Source organism: Mandrillus leucophaeus, unplaced genomic scaffold (assembly GCF_000951045.1).
Source record: "Mandrillus leucophaeus isolate KB7577 unplaced genomic scaffold, Mleu.le_1.0 Scaffold157, whole genome shotgun sequence".
NCBI lineage: Eukaryota > Metazoa > Chordata > Mammalia > Primates > Cercopithecidae > Mandrillus > Mandrillus leucophaeus.
In genome coordinates, this window is record NW_012101554.1 from 2852735 (window position 1) to 2871991 (window position 19257).

General features: G+C 40.5%; 1 protein-coding gene across 1 annotated transcript in view; it reads left to right on the forward strand.

Annotated features, from left to right (window-relative positions):
• Nucleotides 1-566: 566 nt before the first annotated feature.
• The window catches only part of RFX4 (regulatory factor X, 4 (influences HLA class II expression)), a 160206-nt gene continuing 141515 nt past the window's right edge, over nucleotides 567-19257 (forward strand). The window contains exons 1-2 of the mRNA XM_011975596.1: nucleotides 567-776; nucleotides 8207-8293. Coding sequence (XP_011830986.1) covers nucleotides 707-776; nucleotides 8207-8293 — 157 coding nt within the window. The 5' untranslated portion in view covers nucleotides 567-706. The remainder of the gene's footprint in view (nucleotides 777-8206; nucleotides 8294-19257) is intronic.

Below are 19257 nucleotides of genomic sequence, written 5' to 3' on the forward strand. Positions count from 1 at the left end.
TGAATGTGGGCTACCCTTTCTGAGCCAGTGCAGTCCGCGTCACCTATTTAAAGTCCTCCAATAGCTTCTTAGCACACTTGGAATAAATGTGAAGTTCCTAGGAGGGTCTGCAAGTCCCTACATACTTTGGATTCTTCCCAACTTTCTACCTCATTTCCTGCTGCTCTCTTCACCTCTCGCTTTGCCATGCTGGCCTCCTGGCTTCTCCTCACACACCCAAGGCCACCCAGACCCTTGCACTCCAACATCACCTCATCAGAGAGGCCTTCAGTGTCCCCACTGCCCAAAAAGCACCCCCACCTCTCTTGATCTCCCATTCTATGGCTTTATTTTCTTCATAACACTCACTTTCTGCTGTCTTCTTGCTAATTTGTCTCTGTCTCCACCACAGAATATAAGCTCTCTGAGAGCAGGGACCTTGTCTGCCATGTTCATCACTAGCTGCTCAGAACCTGGCAAACAGTAGGTGCTAAATCAATACTTAGTAAACGAGGGAAGGAGTGAAAGCAGAGGCGGGGCAGGGCCCCTTCCTGGAACCCAGCAGCCCCTGGGGCAGGGCCTGTGGCGTTGCCATGGCAACCCACTGACCTGAGCCACCCCCTGGAGAGGCCACAGCTGCTGGCTTCCTGGGCTTCTCCAAGCTTCTGTGTGTCGCCACTGCCACCGGCAGGGAGCCAGGAGAGAGACAGAAAGGGGCTGAGAGAGAATGATCAAAAGGAGAGCCCACCCTGGTGCGGGAGGCGACAGGACCAGGCCTCGACGGCGCCGTTCCACTGGTAATGACCAGGGCCCAGGGAGAGGAGACTGGGGTGGGCCTGGCACCCCCAGGGGGAACCGGGGCCAGGCCTGCCCTTGGTAGCTGTGAGTGTGGCGTGTCAACTCTTTTGTAGCGTTTCTGGAGCTGCAAGTTCCTAAAATAGGCCCCAGCACAGTGCCCTGAGAGACTGTTGATACAGTGTGAATAACAGCCTCTATTAAATCCCGGTGACACTTTCTAAGTCAGGAGGCGTTTTCTACAGGTATTGCATAAGTCAGGACCTCCGTGTTCTCATCCAGTGCCTCAGGAACAAAACTCAGCGTGTTCACTTCCCCACTGCTTGAACACCACGGCTGGCTCCCAGCTGCCTGCAGGCTTCGTGGCCTGGTGGGCCCGGCGGGCAAGGCCTTTGCAATCTGCTCCTAACGGACTCTTCCACCTGTCTCCCAGCACTGGGAGTCACAGGTCGGCGAACTCTTCACCTTTCCCAGAACCACCAGGCCTTTCACAGCTTTGTGCCTTTGTCCTGAAGGCAGCCCTCCTGCCTGAAATGCCCTGCTTCCCTCCTTGGTCTGGCAGGTGCTGAATCCTTTAAGGACCAGCTGAAATGCCACCCCCTCTGTGAAGCAGCCAGGCTTTCCCCTCCATGGAAGCTCTCCTCTCTATGCCCCACAGCATCTTATTATAATACCAAACATTCCTGGTACCTGCTTGTAGAGGCAGTGTGGGCAGTGTGGGCAGTGTGGGCAGTGAGCACACCCCAGCCTTGGAGTCAGACAGACCTGACCTAGCTCAGCCACCAACTAGCTTCTCTGGGTCTGAGTTTCATTCTTGCAAATCAAAGTTAGTCAAGTCTCCGTTTCAGTTGCTGTGAGCAACAGAGATGAAGCATGTGGAGCGGAGCGACCAGCACTGGAGGTCACTCAATAAATGCCAGACATCACCATTAGGCATCTGTCGCTGTCACTCAGCTGTGAGTTCCTGGTGGATAGAGACCATGCCTTCCTCACTTTTCTACGGCTCTTAAAGCCAAACACACTAGGTGCTTTACCTTTATAATTCCAGTTAATCTTTGAAGAAATCAGGTAGGTAAGAATTCAGGATGGTTTAGGAACCGTCCCAATGTTACATAACTAGTAAGTGGCCAGGCTGGGATTTGAAATCCAGTCGGATTTGAGCTCCAAACCCCACTTTCTACCAAGCCCATCTCTGTCTTCTCTTTCATGTTGTACCACCTCCCCCTTGATCACTCTGCATCAGCCCCCTGAGCCTTCTTGCCATTCCTCAAATAAGTCAAGCATGATCTTTCCTGGGGTTGGTGGTAACCTTCACCCTTGTGGTCCCCTCTTTCTGAATCTTGGAAAACCTTGCTCCCTCACTAAACTCAGTGTCTGCTCACAGGCTGTTTCTTCCCAGAGGCCTTTCTGGTGGAGAATCCCCGCTCCTCCTCTCTCATTCTCCATTATTTTCTTCCTTTACTTTTCTTTATCACAAGCATCACTACAGCTATGTGCCCAATACTGTACTAGGCTCTTGGGGACAAGGTACTGAACAAGATACACAAGGTCATTAGAATTTACGTGTTAAGGGTGGGAAAAATAAGTGATTTTTTTAAAAGGGAATAAACAACAACAACAACAACAAAAACCCCAGATACTTTTAGGTCTTGAGACGCTAGTCCACCAGAGATATCCTGTGTAATGTATGTGTGTCCTGTTGAATAGCTTTTGTTCATCTCTTCTATTTGAACACTGAAGATACTTGATAATTATTTGGAAAATGAATAAATGGATGCATGGATAATCTAAGAGATTCCTGTCAATGTGTCCTATAAACTTCAAGGATTACCTGGCTCTTGATAACCATCTTAATAGGCCCTCTCTGCCAGGTCAATATGGGTTTGTGAAGCACCACTCTGAACCTTGAACTGCCTTGGACATGCCATGTCCCCGATGCGGCTACTTCTGAGTTATTCTTTGCTGCTGTGAAGAGAATGAAGCCTTGTAGAAAACCTGATAACTATATATGGCTCTGCTCAACCTCATTATATGTACCCAGGAGAATAACTTCACACTGGGGTCTCCAAATCTTCAGTCCAAAGTGAAGAGGCACAAAGATCTTCCTCTAAGGAATGTGGGCTGAACTCCCTGAAAGTGAAAATCCATAGGCATTATCTGCCTCCTCCTTCCTGCCCATAATCCCAGATGAATCAGGGGAAGGGATGCTTCACAGCCCAGGAGCCTCTGCTCACAGCTGTAGGCAAATCCTCTTGGGCACTTGCACAAGCTTGGTCCTTACTAACAGGTCAGATGATTTTTATAGATCAAGAATGAGGCAATTGGGAATAGGAAGTTATCTCAGTAGGAACTGAACTCTCTTTCTCCTATGTCCCATGCAGTCCCCAGAACTCAGTACCAGTATTGCAGCATTGATCACAGTCTGCCTTCCTTTAGAACTTTTGCTTCAAGCCTAACTTTCCATATCTATAATTAGAGATATGAAAACATGACATGTAATGTTGTTCTGGGTCCAATTTAGACAACACATGTGAAAATGGCTTCTATAGTACCTGGCACTCAATAGGAACTTAATTTTTTAGAAAAGACGTGTATTTATTGTGCAACATCTATGAAGCCAGGCACAGGGCCAGCCACTGGGTGTGAGATGATGGACAAAAATGACAGGGTCCTGCACTCATGAGCTCAGGGGTTAGCACATGCCTTACTTTCTACTTGGTAACTAGAGGGCAGAAGCCAGTCTTGTTCATGTTTATATCACTACAACTGCTGTCTCTTTTTTTTTTTTTTTTTTTTTGAGATGGAGTCTCACTCTGTCACCCAGGCTGGAGTGCAGTGGTGCAATCTCGGCTCACAGCAATCTCTGCCTTCCAGGTTCAAGCTATTCTCCTGCCTCAGCCTCCTGAGTAGCTGGGATTACAGGTGCATGCCACCCACACCCAGCTAATTTTTGTATTTGTAGTAGAGACAGGGTTTTGTCACATTGGCCAGGCTGGTCTTTATCAGCCTGTCTCAGCCTCCCAAAGTGCTGGGATTACAGGCGTGTGCCACTGCGCCTGGCCACTACAGCTTCTCTTTAGCACAGCTTCTTGCATCTAGAAGGCACAAAATAAATGTGTGTTGAATTTTGCTTTATTTGGAAAATCGCCTTTGATGTGTTATACTTTTCCATGCCTATGCGGTTAAAAAAAAAAGAGAGAGAAAATGATTAGGAAATTCTATAGATATGTGGATGTATCTACTTATAAGCTATGCGTTCTTTGACATATGTGTCACTGATGTAACACTTATTGAGGCCAGACTACAGGAAAAACTTTATGACAGTACTAGTGGAGAGTCAAAAGAAATAGAATAAAACAGGCTTCATTCTTAAGAGGTTTAAATTCTAAACTGAAGAGGCTTCTGTGTATGACAAAGGCTGACAAAAAATATGTAAATGAATTTAGCGCATTATATAAGTAGAGTTTTAGCAAAAGTTCGAATACAAAGCAGACTGAGAAAAATGCTGCAGAATTGGCACATTGTTCTGAGGACTAAATGGGACATAGGAGGAGAAAGCTCAGTTCACATTTGGAGAGATCATTGTGATTATGACCTGAGTTTGAATGCTGGTCTTCCTCTTACTAGCCAGATGACTTTGGACGAGTCACTGAATCTCTCTGAGCCTTAGTTTTCTTATCTCTAAAATGGGCCTATTAATAGCACCCACCTCTAGGACTGTAATGAGTATTAAGTATGATGATGTATGTAATGCAGTTGTATGATACCTCACCCATAGTGAGAGCTCAATATATACTGAACTTTATTATTATAAAATCACATCACCTACAAATCAATAAGGTGGAAGAACACAGTGTTTCATTCAAAATTCAGTATACATGTCATTCTGCCCAAGTAATTCTTGACCTCTGCAAGACCGAAATCCATTGTTAAAAATAATTTTAAAGTACATAACATTGACTTCAGCTGACCTAAAGAGAGGCCTTCCAGTCATAGGAAGCTACCTGGCTTATGAGACATGAATTGGAGATGCCACTCCTAAGAGCTCCACTAGGGAAGAAGACAAAGGTCAAAGTGCCCCTGCAGATTCAAGGCCTGTATCTGGTTTGGATATCTCAGAGTGTTGCATCCACATAGTCTGGAATGCAAGACCCTTGAATGCATGAGAACTCCAACTGTCCAGAACAACACAGGTGATGGTTCTTTCACTGTTCAGACCATGGTCTGAACCCTCAGAGTCTATCCCAAGTGCCACGTGTTCACATGGACATTGATTAACTAGAAGACACCCAGAAGCAGGTGAACTGGATGGCAAAGAAATGGGAACATTTTTTTCCAAGAAAGAGGTGAAACAATGCGGTTCTTTGATGGGGGTACTTCAACCAGAAATATGGGGAAATGATGATTATCTTCTCATATCTGCAATGTGCCAGTGAGACCAGACTTATTGTGGGTTGCCCCAGGGAGCACAGTTGGCTACAGGCATAGACTGTTGGGTCAGAGAGATCTGAGTGGGTGCGATGGGTGAGATGTGTTCTCTTTCGTTTTCACGGCACCTCCCACCCTCTCCCACTTCTTGTAGCCTTGCTTTCATCTCTCTCCAGTGTGGGATTGCACAGTGTGGAGGACAGGTGCTGCCGTCAGGAAAGTTCTTTCTTTACTTGAGCTCTTGTGGGTGGGCGCTGTGCTCTCTTGGCTTACCTGGTTATTAGAACAAGCTCGTCTCGGGAATGTTGCCACAAATTCTTCAGAGAATGTCCCACCAGTCACGAGGGGTTCTCGCCTGCGAGAACAGGCCCTTCTAAGGACTCTGATGTTAACAGGCCTGAATCCAGCGCAGGCAAATGGGTGAGAGGGAGAGTGCTTCCCTTAGTTCCTGTTTCTGACAATGTGGGGATTGGGGTGTAGATGTGCGTGCGTGTGAGAGTGACTGGGTGTGTATACCTATCTAGGAAGACCAGGGGTTGGCCCAGAACTATAGATATTGCTTTTGATGGTATGGTTTGGTGGAGGCAGGGGCTGCCAACTTCAGCAGATGCCATCTATATGTAGCCATGGCTGCTGCCAGGGAAAATGAGCCAGGAATTGAAAGGATGAGAAGATCTAAGTGGAGACATTCTGGAGAATCCTGAAACGAATTCTGGAGATTTGTAAGCAGATGTGCGTTTGGATACAGTGTGATGACAGACACCTACCCCCAGCTTTGAAACATTACAAGCTGTCTGTCTCCACATTGTGCATTCGATATCTGGAAGGGGCAGCGTTTTAATGTTTTGAATTTCTCTGCTCCTCAGTATTTCCTGGGAAATATCAGATTTCCATATCCTCTCAACAAGCTGGCCCTTGTTCCTCCCCTCAGATATTTTCCCCCTACTTATTCACAATTTTGGAAGCAGCTTTTAAAAGAGCAGTTTGTTGGGACATAAAATACAAAACAAAACAAAAATCCGACATCTCTCCCGGCTGTTGACATTGATTTCCCCTCTCCACATAGCTTACTCGTCTACGTGGCTTCTTTTTACAATGTGTAACCTAAGGTGTTAACTAATGATCTTTTCCTCAGCTCTTTGAATTATGAAGAGTCACATTACTTAATCCCTCTAAATCCCAGTTGCTTTCTAGGAAAAATAGAGATTAAAATCCTTGCTTCAGAGAGTTGTTGTGAAGATTCAATGAAATAACTTATGCAGAGGGCTGGCATGTTAAAATAGGTGTACAATAAATACCAGCTCCCAGATCATAAAGAAGGCAATGGGGAACCACACTGCCCAAAAGCCTGCAGCCATAGGTGTAGCCATTACTGCTATAACACCCCATATGCCTTCCTAAAAATCACCACATTATACAGAATCGGCCAACAAAGACCACTGAGTTTACTGGAAAAATAAGCTTAGGGGCACAATACTGAAAAACCTTGTCAGTGACACATAATAAAAGACAGAAACCTAATAAAAATGATATCACAGTTTTGCACATGTTAAATGGTTTAGAAATACACAAATCCAATAAAAATGGCACTTCACCTTGGAAAAGACCTGAAGATTGCCTTTAGAGGTGGATATCGGAAGGGTTGCAGCCTGTGAGTTATTATGAAGTGAGCAGGTGTGACTCACAGCACAATGTGGACCAAAGTAGCTGGTAGATGTCTGAGGTGTGAACGTGAGCGTGTTCCGCATGTTTCTGTGGTGCTCAGTGTAATGGGGGGGAGGGACGTGGAGTTTTCTGCATTCCCCTAATGTTTTTTATGAAATAAATGGAGCATAAAGAGACACAAAGTTTGCACTCTGCTCAGATTGTTCCCAAATATATCACTTGCATTGGGACACATTTGTTTTCTCAAGACAAGTGTTATAGTAGAGCTGACTGTACTTAGCTGATGTTGTTGAATGATGAATGAATGAATGAATGAATGAATGGTGGGTGGTCTAGAAAACAGAATAAGTATTACACTACATTGCCACAAATACATTTGTATTTGTAGCCTTTGAAACTGGATTAAATAAAAACAACCCATAGTCTTGGATTTTAAAAGGGCTCCATAGCGGCTGGGCACAACGGCTCATGCCTGTAATCCCAGCACTTTGGGAGGCCAAGGCAGGCGGATCGCCTGAGGTCAGGAGTTCGAGAACAGCCTGGCCAACATGGTGAAAACCCGTCTCTACTGATAATACAAAAATTAGCAGAGCTTGGTGGCGGGCGCCTTCCCAGCTACTCAGGAGGCTGAGGCAGGAGAATAGCTTGAGCCCGGGAGGCGGAGGTTGCAGTGAGCCGAGATCACGCCATTGCACTTCAGCCTAGGTGACAAGAGCAAACTCCATCTCAAAAAAAAAAAAAGGGGGGGGCTACATAGCTACCATAGTGCTTTTGATTTCTCTTCCTGCTATGGCTTCCAGTCTGTGAGAGCTCTTTGAGTGGTCCCTGGCCAAAGGGAGGCAAGCTACAAGGTTCCCTGTCCTCTTCCAACCAGAGTCCCTAAAGTTTTACCTGTTTTTCTTTTTGTTTTCACTTGAAGAAAAGTTCTGCTGCTAATTCACAAGTTTACAAACCATCACCAGTGATTCAGTTGACCAAGTCTGGTTTTACAAACTGCTACTCAGGAACATACCTTCTTTGCTCAGAAAGATAATCCTTAGTTGGTACTACAAATACTCCAGAATTTGTAGAATCTGACCAAGAAATACTCAAGTGAGGCTTCAAAGAGCCATTTTGCATCCAAACTACTCAGCAGTCTCAGCAGCAGCAGCAGTGGTGCACATGGAACTCCGTGTAAAATCCCATTCCAGTCTGGGCAGATGCCACATGCATGTTGATGAGCATTTAAATCTAATGCATTTATGATGTTCTGTCTCTTCTCAAACACCCACAGCAGTTCTGTGATTTTCTTTTTCTTTTTCTTTTCTTTCTTTCTTTCTTTTTTTTTTTTTCTTTTTAGAGAGCTGGATTGAAAGATGTCTCAACGAAAGTGAAAACAAACGTTATTCCAGCCACACATCTCTGGGGAATGTTTCTAATGATGAAAGTAAGTGCTTGAAACTCATTCTTCCATGACATCTCAGACGTGGCCAGTGTCCTGATGGGAGGGTAGTGCCTCTAGATTGCTAGACCGGGCCGAGTCACCTGGAACAAGATGCTCTCCAGCTATTTATGAAATATCCCAGGACCTCTCTGTAATATTCCACAATAGGGAGTGGAATCCATTCAGGTAGACCTGGAAACTGAGGCCACAGCAAAAACTGTGTTTTTACAGTTTAAACTGTTTATAGACTCAACTTCTGCAGGGGACTTGCTAGCCTGCGTTCCCAAAGACCTTGTTATAGTGATGCTCCAGTCGGGCAAATGTGGTCCCTGGTTGGGAAAGGCCATTCTCAGTGTCCACTGTAAATATGGGTTCAAAGTAGTTGTGTCACAGGATTGTTGTTTTAGTCATAAATGTCCTTGATATCAGAAAGCAGAAATTTCTTCCAGTTCTCGGACTAGAGAGCTAGAGTTGACTGAAAGATGTACGCTCCTGTGTTTACACCTTGCCCTGTTTTGTGTCAGACTGGGGCTTCTGGGTGCTATATTAAGAGCAGTAGGCTACTCAGAACTTGTATTTTTTGCCTTAAACACTAAAAAAGAGAGATCAGCTTATTATAAGTCCAATTTTTTGCAGAGTCAGAAATGACTTTCTTCCATGGTTGGTAAAGTGCATCTCCTTCAGTTTTCTGAAAGCATGAGCCCCGGCCCACCTGCTCCACAATCCCCTAAAACATTTGCTAGATCTACTCAATAGCCCCCTCCTGAGTCTTAGCTGAGGTTGTCATTCTGTCATCACCATGTCACTTCATTTTATAAAACTGAGCTACATTGGCCGGGTATGGTGGCTCAAGCCTGTAATCCCAGCACTTTGGGAGGCCAAGGCGGGCGGATCATGAGGTCAGGAGATCAAGACCACAGTGAAACCCCGTCTCTCCTAAAAATACAAAAAATTAGCCGGGCGCGGTGGCAGGCGCCTGTAGTCCCAGCTACTCGGGAGGCTGAGGCAGGAGAATGGCGTGAACCTGGGAGGTGGAGCTTGCAGTGAGCTGAGTTTGTGCCACTGCACTCTAGCCTGGGCGACAGAGTGAGACTCCGTCTCAAAAAAAAAAAAACCAAAAAACAAAAAAACCCTGAGTTACACTGAACATAAACTATACAAATCTTATGTGAGTAGTTTGATGTTTTTTTTCTTTACATATTGTATCCACTGGTGTCATTACCACCCAGAAAAAGATATAGAACATTTCTTGTCCCCCAGGAGGCTTCCTCATCAGTCACTACTGTCCTGACTTATCAGTATAGCCTGTTTTTGCCTGCTTTTAAAACTTCATATAAATGGGATAATGGACTCTATATTCTTTTGTGGGTAACTTTTCTCAGTCAATATAATGTCTGTGAGATTCATTCATGTTGTTATCTCTAGCAGTAGTTATTTCTTTCCCTTTGCTGTATAGTATTTCACTGTATGCATATATCACAATTTACAGATCTTTTAAGTGTTGATAAATATTTAGTTGTTTCAAGTTTTTGATTACTAAGAATAAAACACTACTCGGGAGGCTGAGGCAGGAGAATGGCATGAATCCGGGACGTAGAGCTTGCAGTGAGCCAAGATCATGCCACTGCACTCCAGCCTGGGCAACACAGTGAGACTCCATCTCAAAAAAAAATAAAAGAATAAGGCCAGGCGTAGTGGCTCACGCCTGTAATCCTACCACTTTGGGAGGCCGAGGCAGGCAGATCACGAGGTCAGGAGATTGAGACCATCCTGGCTAACACGGTGAAACCCTGTCTCTGCTAAAAATACAAAAAATTAGCTGGGCGTGGTGGCGGGCACCTATAGTCCCAGCCTCTCGGGAGGCTGAGGCAGGAGAATGGCATGAACCCAGGAGGCAGAGCTTTCAGTGAGCCGAGATTGTGCCACTGTACTCCAGCCTGGGCGACAGAGCGAGACTCCATCTGGAAAAAAAAAAAAAGAAGAAGAAGAAAACATATCTGAATATTCTAAGTTTTATTTAATTTTGGCAAAATCTACATAACATAAAATGTATCATTTAATCATTTGAAATGTATAATTCATTGGCGTTAAGTACATTCATTCACCTTGTTGTGCAGTCATCTACACCATTCATTTCCAGAGATTTTTTCATCTTCCGAGACTGAAACTCTGTACCTGTTAAATAGTAGCTTCTCACTCTCCTTTTCCCTCAGTCTCTGACAACTACTATTCTACTTTCTGCCTCTGTTAATTCGACTGCTCTAAGTATCTTCTATAAGTGGAGTTGTAAGGTATTTGTCTTTTTATGACTGGCATGTTTCACTTAACATAATGCCTTCAAGATTAATCCATGTTGTAGCATGTGTCAGAATTTTCTTCCTTTTGAAGGCTGAATAATATTCCACTGTATGGATATGTCACATTGTCTTTATCCATTAAGACATTGATGGGCAATCGAGTTGTTTCTATCCTTTGGTCATTGTAAATAACACTGTTGTGAACACAGGCATACAAATATCTTTTCAAGTCTCTGCACCTAATTCTTTTGGAGGTACAGACCCAGAAATGAAATTGTTGGATAATATGGTAACTCTGTGTTTAATTTTTTGAGAAATCACAAAAATGGTTTCATAGTGGCTGTATCACTTTACATTTCCACTAGCAAGGCACAAGAGTTCCAATTTTACCAGTTCCTAATCATCATTTATTATTTTTTTTAAATAATAGCCATCCTAATGAATATAAAATGGTATCTCATTGTGGTTTTCATTTGCAATTACCTAATGGTTGGTGATGTTGAACATCTTTTCATGTGCTTATTCACCATTTGCATATCTTCTTTGAAGAAATGTCTAAGTTCTTTGCCCATTTTAAAATCAGGTTGTTTTCTGTTGTTTTAGGAGTTCTTTATATATTCTGGATATTAACGTCTTACCAGTTATATATACTTGCAAATATTTCCTCCTATCCCATGGCTTGCTTTTTGACTCTGTTGATTGTGTTCTTTAATGCACAGAAATTTTTATTCTAATGCATCCAATTTAACTATTTTTTCTTTTGTTGTCTGTACCTTTAGTGTCATATCTAAGAAATCATTGTCAGATTCAATGTTGTGAAGCTTTTGCCTTTTTTTTTTCTGAGAGTTTTACAGTTTTAGATCTTACATTTAGATTTTTGATCTGTTTTGAGCTAATATTTGTATATGGTATTAGGTAAGAGTCCAGCTTTATTCTTTATTTTTAGACAGAATCTCACTCTGTCACCCAGGCTGGAATGCAGTGGTGCTGTCTTGGCTCACTGCAACCTCTGCCTCCCACGTTCAAGTGATTCTCCTGCCTCAGCCTCCTGAGTAGCTGGGATTACAGGCATGTGCTACCAAGCCAGGCTAATTTTTGTATTTTTTTTTAGTACAGAAAGGGTTTCACCATGTTAGTCAAGTTGGTCTCAAACTCCTGACCTCGTGATCTGCCCCTCTCAGCCTCCCAAAGTGCTTGAATTACAGGCATGAGCCACTGTGCCCGTCTGAGTCCAGCTCTATTCTTTCGCATGTTGGTATCCAGGTTCCCCAGGTTCCCCAGCACCATTTGTTGAAAAGACTGTTCTTTCTCCCATTGAATGGTCTTGGCACCATTGTCAAAAAACACTTGATCATGTATGTGGAGGTTTATTTCTGGGCTTTCCATATTACTCCATTGATCTGTATGTCTGTCTTTATGCCAGAACCGGACTGTAGCTTTGTAGTAAGTTTTGAAATCAGGAAATGTGTGACCTCCCATGTTCTTCTTTTTCAAGATCGTTTTGGCTATTCAAAGTCCCTTGAGATTCCATATGAATTTTAGAATGGATTTTTCTATTTCTGAAAAAAAAAAAAAAAAAAGCCACTGGGTTTTTGATAGGCATTGCATTGAATCTATAGATAGATTGCTTTGGGTAGTTTTAACATCTTAATAGTAAGTATTCCAATCCATGAACACAGGATGTCTTTCCATTTATTTGGTGTCTGTAGTTTCTTTCAGCAACAACATTTAGTAGTTTTCAGTGTACAAGTGTTTTGCTTCCTTGGTTAAGTTTATTCCTAAGTATTTTATTCTTTTTGATGCTATTGTACATGAGATTTTCTTAATTTCCTTTTCAGATTACTCATTCTTAGTGTATAGAAATGCAACTGATTATTGTGTGCTGATTTTGTGTCCTGCAACTTTGCTGAATTCATTCATTAGTTTTAACAGTACTTTTGTGTTTGGGTATGTGTTAAATCTTTGGAGTTTTCTACTTATAAGATCATTTCGGCCAAACGCAGTGGCTTACACCTGTAATCCCAGCACTTTGGGAGGGCGAGGGAGGTGGATCACCTGAGGTCAGGAGTTCAAAACCAGCCTGGCCAACATGGCAAAACCCCATCTCTACTAAAAATACACAAATTAGCTGGGCATGGTGGCAGACACCTGTAATCCAAGCTACTTGGGAGGCTGAGGCATGAAAATAGCTTCAATCTGGGAGGCAGAGGGTGCAGTGAGCCAAGATTGCACCACTGCACTCCAGCCTGGGTGACAGAGTGAGACTACATCTCAAAAAAAAAAAAAAAAAAAAAAATCTTTATTTCCTTTTAATAATTTGGAATGTTTTTATTTCTTTTTCTTGCCAAATTGCTGTGGCTAGGACTTCCAGTAGTATTTCAAATAGAAGTGGTGAATGCAGGCAACCTTGTCTTGTTCCTGATTCTAGAGAAAAAGCTTTCAGTCTCTCACCTTCGTTAGCTGTTGTTTTTTAAAATATGACCTTTATTATGTTGAGGTAATGCTCTTCTGTTCTTAGTTTATTGAGTGCTTTTGTCATAAAATGGTGTTGAGTTTTGTCATATTTTTTTTCTCCATCAGTTGAGATGGTTACGTAGTTTTCCTTCATTTTGTAGGAACCATCAATTGAAATAGTTATGTAGTTTTCCTTCCTTGAATGCAAGGATGGTCTGGCAAACAGAAATCAATTGATATAATGTATTTATTGATTGTATGCCAAACCATCCTTGCATTCACAGAATATATCCCATTTGGTCATGATCTATAATCCCTTTACTGTGCTGCTGAATTCTGTTTGTTAGTATTTTGCTGAGGATTTTTGCATCTATCTATCTATCTATCTATCTATCTATCTATCTATCTATCTATCTATCTATCTATCTATATTTTTTAGATGGAGTCTCACTCTTTTGCCCAGGCTGGAGTGCAATGGCACAATCTTGGCTCACTGCAACCTCTGCCTCCCAGGTTCAAGCAATTCTCCTGTCTCAGCCTCACACATAGCTGGGATTACAGGCGCCCGCCACCACACCCAACTAATTTTTTGTATTTTTAGTAGAGATGGGGTTTCACCATGTTTTTGGCCAGGCAGGTCTCCAACTCCTGACCTCAGGTGATGCACCCTCCTTGGCCTCCCAAAGTGCTGGTATTATAGGTGTGAGCCACCGCACCTGGCCTGCATCAATATTTATAAGGGATATTAGCCTGTAGTTTTCTTTTCTTGTAGTATCTTTATCTGGCTTTCATATCATGATAATGCTGGCCTCATAGGATAAATTTGAATGTGTTCCCTCCTCTTTCATTATTTTGAAGGACTTTGAGGATTGGAGTTCTGAACATTCTTGTATATCTTTTGGTGAACATGAGCACTTATTTTTGTTGGTATGTTCCCAGGAGTAGAATTGCTAGATTGTAATGTATAGGTATATTTAGTTTTAGTAGATACTGCCGAAAGTTTCCTAAAGTGGTTGTGCCGATTTAGACTCCCACTATCAATTTATAAAAGTTTCAGTGTTTCACTTCCTTGTCAACATTTGAGATAGCTATTCCTTCTAATATTAGCTATTTTCATGGGTGTATAGCGTATGTCATTTTGGTTGCATTTTTTCTGATAAATAATGAGTATAGCATCTTATTATATGCTTATTAGGCATTTGTATATCTTTTGTGAATTACCTCTTCATGTCTTTTTTTTTTGAGTCAGAGTCTTGCTGTGTTGCCCAGGCTGGAGTGCAGTGGATTATCTCGGCTCACTGCAACCTCTGCCTCCCAGGTTCAAGTGATTCTTCTGCCTCAGTCTCCCAAGTAACTGGGATTACAGGCACATGCCACCATGCCTGACTAATTTTTGTATTTTTAGTAGAGATAGGGTTTCAGCATATTGGCCAGGCTGGTCTTGAACTCCTGATCTCGAGATCCACCCGCCTCGGCCTCCCAAAGTGGTGGGATTACAGGCGTGAGCCCCCGCACCCGGCCCTTCTTCACGTCTTTTGCCTGTGTGTTTTTTAAAAATTATGTTGTTGGTTTTCCCCTTAAGGGTTTGTAAGAGTTGTTTTTATATCTTGAATAGGAGATATTAATATTTGCCAGGTAAAAGTATTACAAATATCTTCTCTTGGTTTGTGGGTTGCCTTTTTATTCTCATAATGGTAACTTTTATGAACACAAGTTTTTCATTCTAATAAAATTCAATTTATTAATGTTTTTCTTTTATAGTTAGTGCTTTGGTATCCTATTAAGAAATTTTTGCTTACCTGAAGTTCACGAAGATCTTTTTAACAGATCATCTAGCAGCTTTACTATTTTACCTTTCATTTTTATATCAATAGTTCATCTGGAACTTTTGTGTATGGTGTGAAGGAGGAGTCAAAGTTCTTTTTTTTTCTTATTAATTAACTGATAGAGCATGATTTCTTGAAAAGGTCACCCTTTATCCACTGAGTTCCAGTGGTACCTTCATCATAAATTGGCAGATTATATATATTTGGATCTGGGTCTGGAGTTTTATTCCAAACTGTTGGCCTTACTGTCTATTTTTGGGCTAATACTACAGTCTTTATTACTGCACCTATACAATAAGTCGTGATATCTGGTGCATAAGCCCTCTTGTTCTTGTTTACTTCTTCAGTGGTTAATCTACATTCTTAACCATTCCATAGTGATTTTAGAATTAGTTGTCATTTTTTCACATATGCAAAATACCTGCTAGGATTTTTGATGGGGATTGCATTGAATCTATAAGAAATTTGGGAAGAACACCTTAACAACATCAAATTTCCAATTAACATATGTTGCATTAGGCCTCCAAGTATTTGGATCATCTTTAATTTTTCCCAGCAGTGTTTTGTAGATTTCACTGTAGAGGTTTTACACATCTTTCTTTAGACTTATTCCTAGATAATTGATGTTTTTCAATGCTAAAGTAAGTAGTACATTTGAAGTTTTTTCTAATTGTTAGTTGCTAGCATATTAAAATGCAATTATTTAGATAACTTTGTATTTAGCCACTTTGCTAAATTTGCTTATTAATTTAAAATTTGCATTTTTTGAACGTTCTATGAACATCATCATGTCACCTGAGAATAATGACAGCTTTGCATCTTCCTTTATAATCTTTGTATTTTTATTTGTTTTGTGTGCCTTATGTACTGGCTGGGACCTCTAGTGCAATTTTGAGGTGACGTGGTGATAGTGGACATCATTGCCTTTTCCCCAACCTAAGTGGTGAAAGCGTTTAATGTTTCACCATTAGGTGCGATATTTGCTGTGGATTTTTGTACATACTCATTATCAGATTGAGAAAATTTCCTTCTATCTTTGGTTTTCTGAGAGACTTTTCTTAAATGGGTGTTGAATTTTATCAAACACTTTTTCTACATCTGTTTTGATGATCATATGTTTTTCTCCTTTATTCTATTAATACTGTGAATTACATTGGTTGAGTTTTGAATGTTAAGTCAAACATGCATTCCTGGAATAAATCATACTTGGTCAGAAGTATGATCTTTCTATATACTTCTGGGTGTGATTTTTCTCTATTTCAGGCTGGATTTTGTTAAGGACTTTGGCATCTATGTTCATGAGATTTGTGGCCTATGATATTTCTTTTTTATGATGTTCTTGTCAGGTTTTGGTGTCAAGATTATATAGGTCTCATGAACGGGGGTAGGAAGTTTCATACTTCTCTATTGTTTTGAAGAGTTTATATAAGATTGGTATTCTTTATTTCTTAACTCTTTGGAATAATTCAACAACTGGGTTTGGAATTTTCTTTGAGGGAAAGTTTTTGATGATGGATTCAATTTTCTAAATAGTTATTAGATTATTTATATTTTTATTTCTTTTTTTACTTTTAGTAAATTGTTACTTTTAAGGAATCTGTTTCATCTAAATTTTCAAGTTTATTTACATAATGTTCAAACTTTCCTTTTATTACTTTTGCCTTTATTTATTTATTTATTTTTTGAGATGGAGTCTCACTCTTTTGCCCAGGCTGCAGTGCAATGGCGTGATCTTGGCTCACTGTAACCTCTGCCTGCCGGACTCAAGCAATTCTCTTGCCTCAGCCTCCTGAGTACCTGGGACTACATGCATCCGCCACCATGCCCGGCTAAATTTTTTTTTTTTTTTTTGGTAGAGATGGGGTTTCACCACGTTGGCCAGGTTGGTCTTAAACTCCTGACCTTGTGATCTGCCCACCTCAGCTTCCCAAAGTGCTGGGATTACAGGCATGAGCCACCATGCCTGGCCACTTTTGTCATGTTTTTAACATCTATGTTGATGTTCTTTCATTTTTGATATTGGCAATTTATGTTTTCTCTGTTTTTCTTCAGCAGCCTTGCCAGGGTCTATCAATTTTAATGGTCTTTTCAAAGGTCCAACTTTTGGCTTTGTTGTTTTCTCAATTTACATCTTTTAAGAATTGCATTCATTTCTGCTCTTATCTTTTTTCCTTCCTTCTACTTTCTTTGAGTTTAATATGCTGTCTTTTTCCAGATTTTGAGATAGGTGCTTAGATTATTGATTCTCAACCTTTCCTAAGATATACATTTAAAGTCAAAAATTTTCCCGTAAGCATTGCTCGATTAATCCCAACATTTTTCTGATACCACACTTTCATTATTGTTCAGTTAAACACATTTTCAATTTTTTATTGTGATTTCTTCTTTCACTTGGCTTATTTAGAAATCTGTTGCTTAATGTCCCAACATTCATAGATTTCCTAATTGTCTTTCTGTTGTTGATTTCTCTTTTAGTTCCACCATGGTCAGAGGACATATTCTGTATTATTTCAAAATTTGAAATTGTTGAGACTTAGTGTCTGTCCCAACATATAGTCTATTTTGGTTAATGTCCATGCACACTTGAAAAGGATGTATATTTTACATTTTGAAAGTACATTTTGGGTTTGTTGTTGTTTTTGGGACAAAACCTCACTCCATCACGCAGGCTGGAGTGCAGTGGAGCAATCTCAGCTCACTGTAGCCTCTACGTCCCAGTTCAAGTGATTCTCCTGCTTCAGTCTTCCACGTAGCTGGGATTACCGGTGCCTGTCACCACACCTGGCTAATTTTTGTATTTTTAGTGGAGACAGGGTTTCACATGTTGACCAGGCTGGTCTTGAACCCCTGACCTCAAGTGATCCACCCACCTCAGCCTCCCAAAGGGCTGGGATTATAGGTGTGAGCTACCACGCCCAGCTGAATGTACATTTTAAATGTCCCAACATATAACCTATTTTGGTTAATGCCCATGTGCACTTGAGGAGAATGAGTATTTTGCATTTTGAATGTACATTTTGAATGTATACTGGATGGAGTGTTTTATAGATATCAGTTATGTGAATTTAGTTAATTATGTTATTTAAATACTCCATATCCTTACTGTTTTACTGTTGTTATTGTTTGTTCTCTCAGTTACTGCAACAGGTATGTTAATATCTCCAGCTCTGATTATGGTTGTAGCTGTCTATCTTTTTAGTTTTGTTAATTTTTACTTTATATATTTTGAAGTATTAATTTCTTAGAAATTTAGGATTGCTATGTCCTCTTATTGAAATGACTTTTTTTATTATTGTTAAATATTTCTACCTTATCTCTAGTAATACTTTTTGCTTTGAAGTCTATCTTGTCTGATATTAATACAGCTACACCAGTTTTCTTCACACATGGGTTGCTACGGTATATCTTTTTCATCTTTTTATTTTCAGTCTTACTATATAATCTTACTATATTTAGTTCAGTAAAGTTTTTAACTATAGCTTTTTTGAAAAACAAAACCCAGTCTGATAATCTTTGAATTTAGACCATTTAAATTTAATATTGTTACTGACATTATTGAGTTTAAGTCAACAAACTTATTATTTATTTTTTATTCGTCCCATCTGTCTTTATTCCTTTATTCTTACTTTTTAGCTTTTTGGGAAGGGATTAATAGAATTTTTAAAAATATTCGATGTTTTCTTCTGCTAGCTTTTCAATTATACATTCTCTTAGAGTGGTACTATTGGGGATTACAATATGCATTTTTGCATTCTTCACTTATTAATACATCTACCTCACATTACTCCTTCCCTCACTTCAAGCACAGGGGAAGAACACCATCATATTTTAACCTCATTTTCCTCTTTCTCATCTTCTGAGCTCTCATTTTAATGTATACATCTTCTACATATGTTATACACCCCACAAGGCATAATTATTATTGTTTTAAGCAGTCAATATTTATTTTTATTTATTCACAAATTTACCCTCTCCAGGGTTCTTTCTTCCTGTCAGCAGTTTCATGCTTCCATCTGGAATCATTTTTTCTTTAACTCAGAGAAATTCCTTGCAGATTTATTATCATACTGTGTGGTATAGTGTAGATCATGAAACACATCTTTATTTCACATATATTGTTGGAGGATATTTTTGCTAGTGATAAAATTCTAGGTTGGTGAGATTTTTTTAAATTTTAATTTTCCTTTCAACACTTTTAAGTTATTCCACTGTCTTCTGGGGTCCAAAAATGTCTATTGAAAAGTTAGTCATCAGACGTATTTTTACTCCTTTGAATGCAATGTGTCTTTTTGTCTCTGGCTGATTTAAAATTTTTTTCATTGTCTTTGGTTTTCAGTAGTTTGACTATGATGTGCATAGATACGGCTTGCTTGTTTTTATTCTTCTTGGG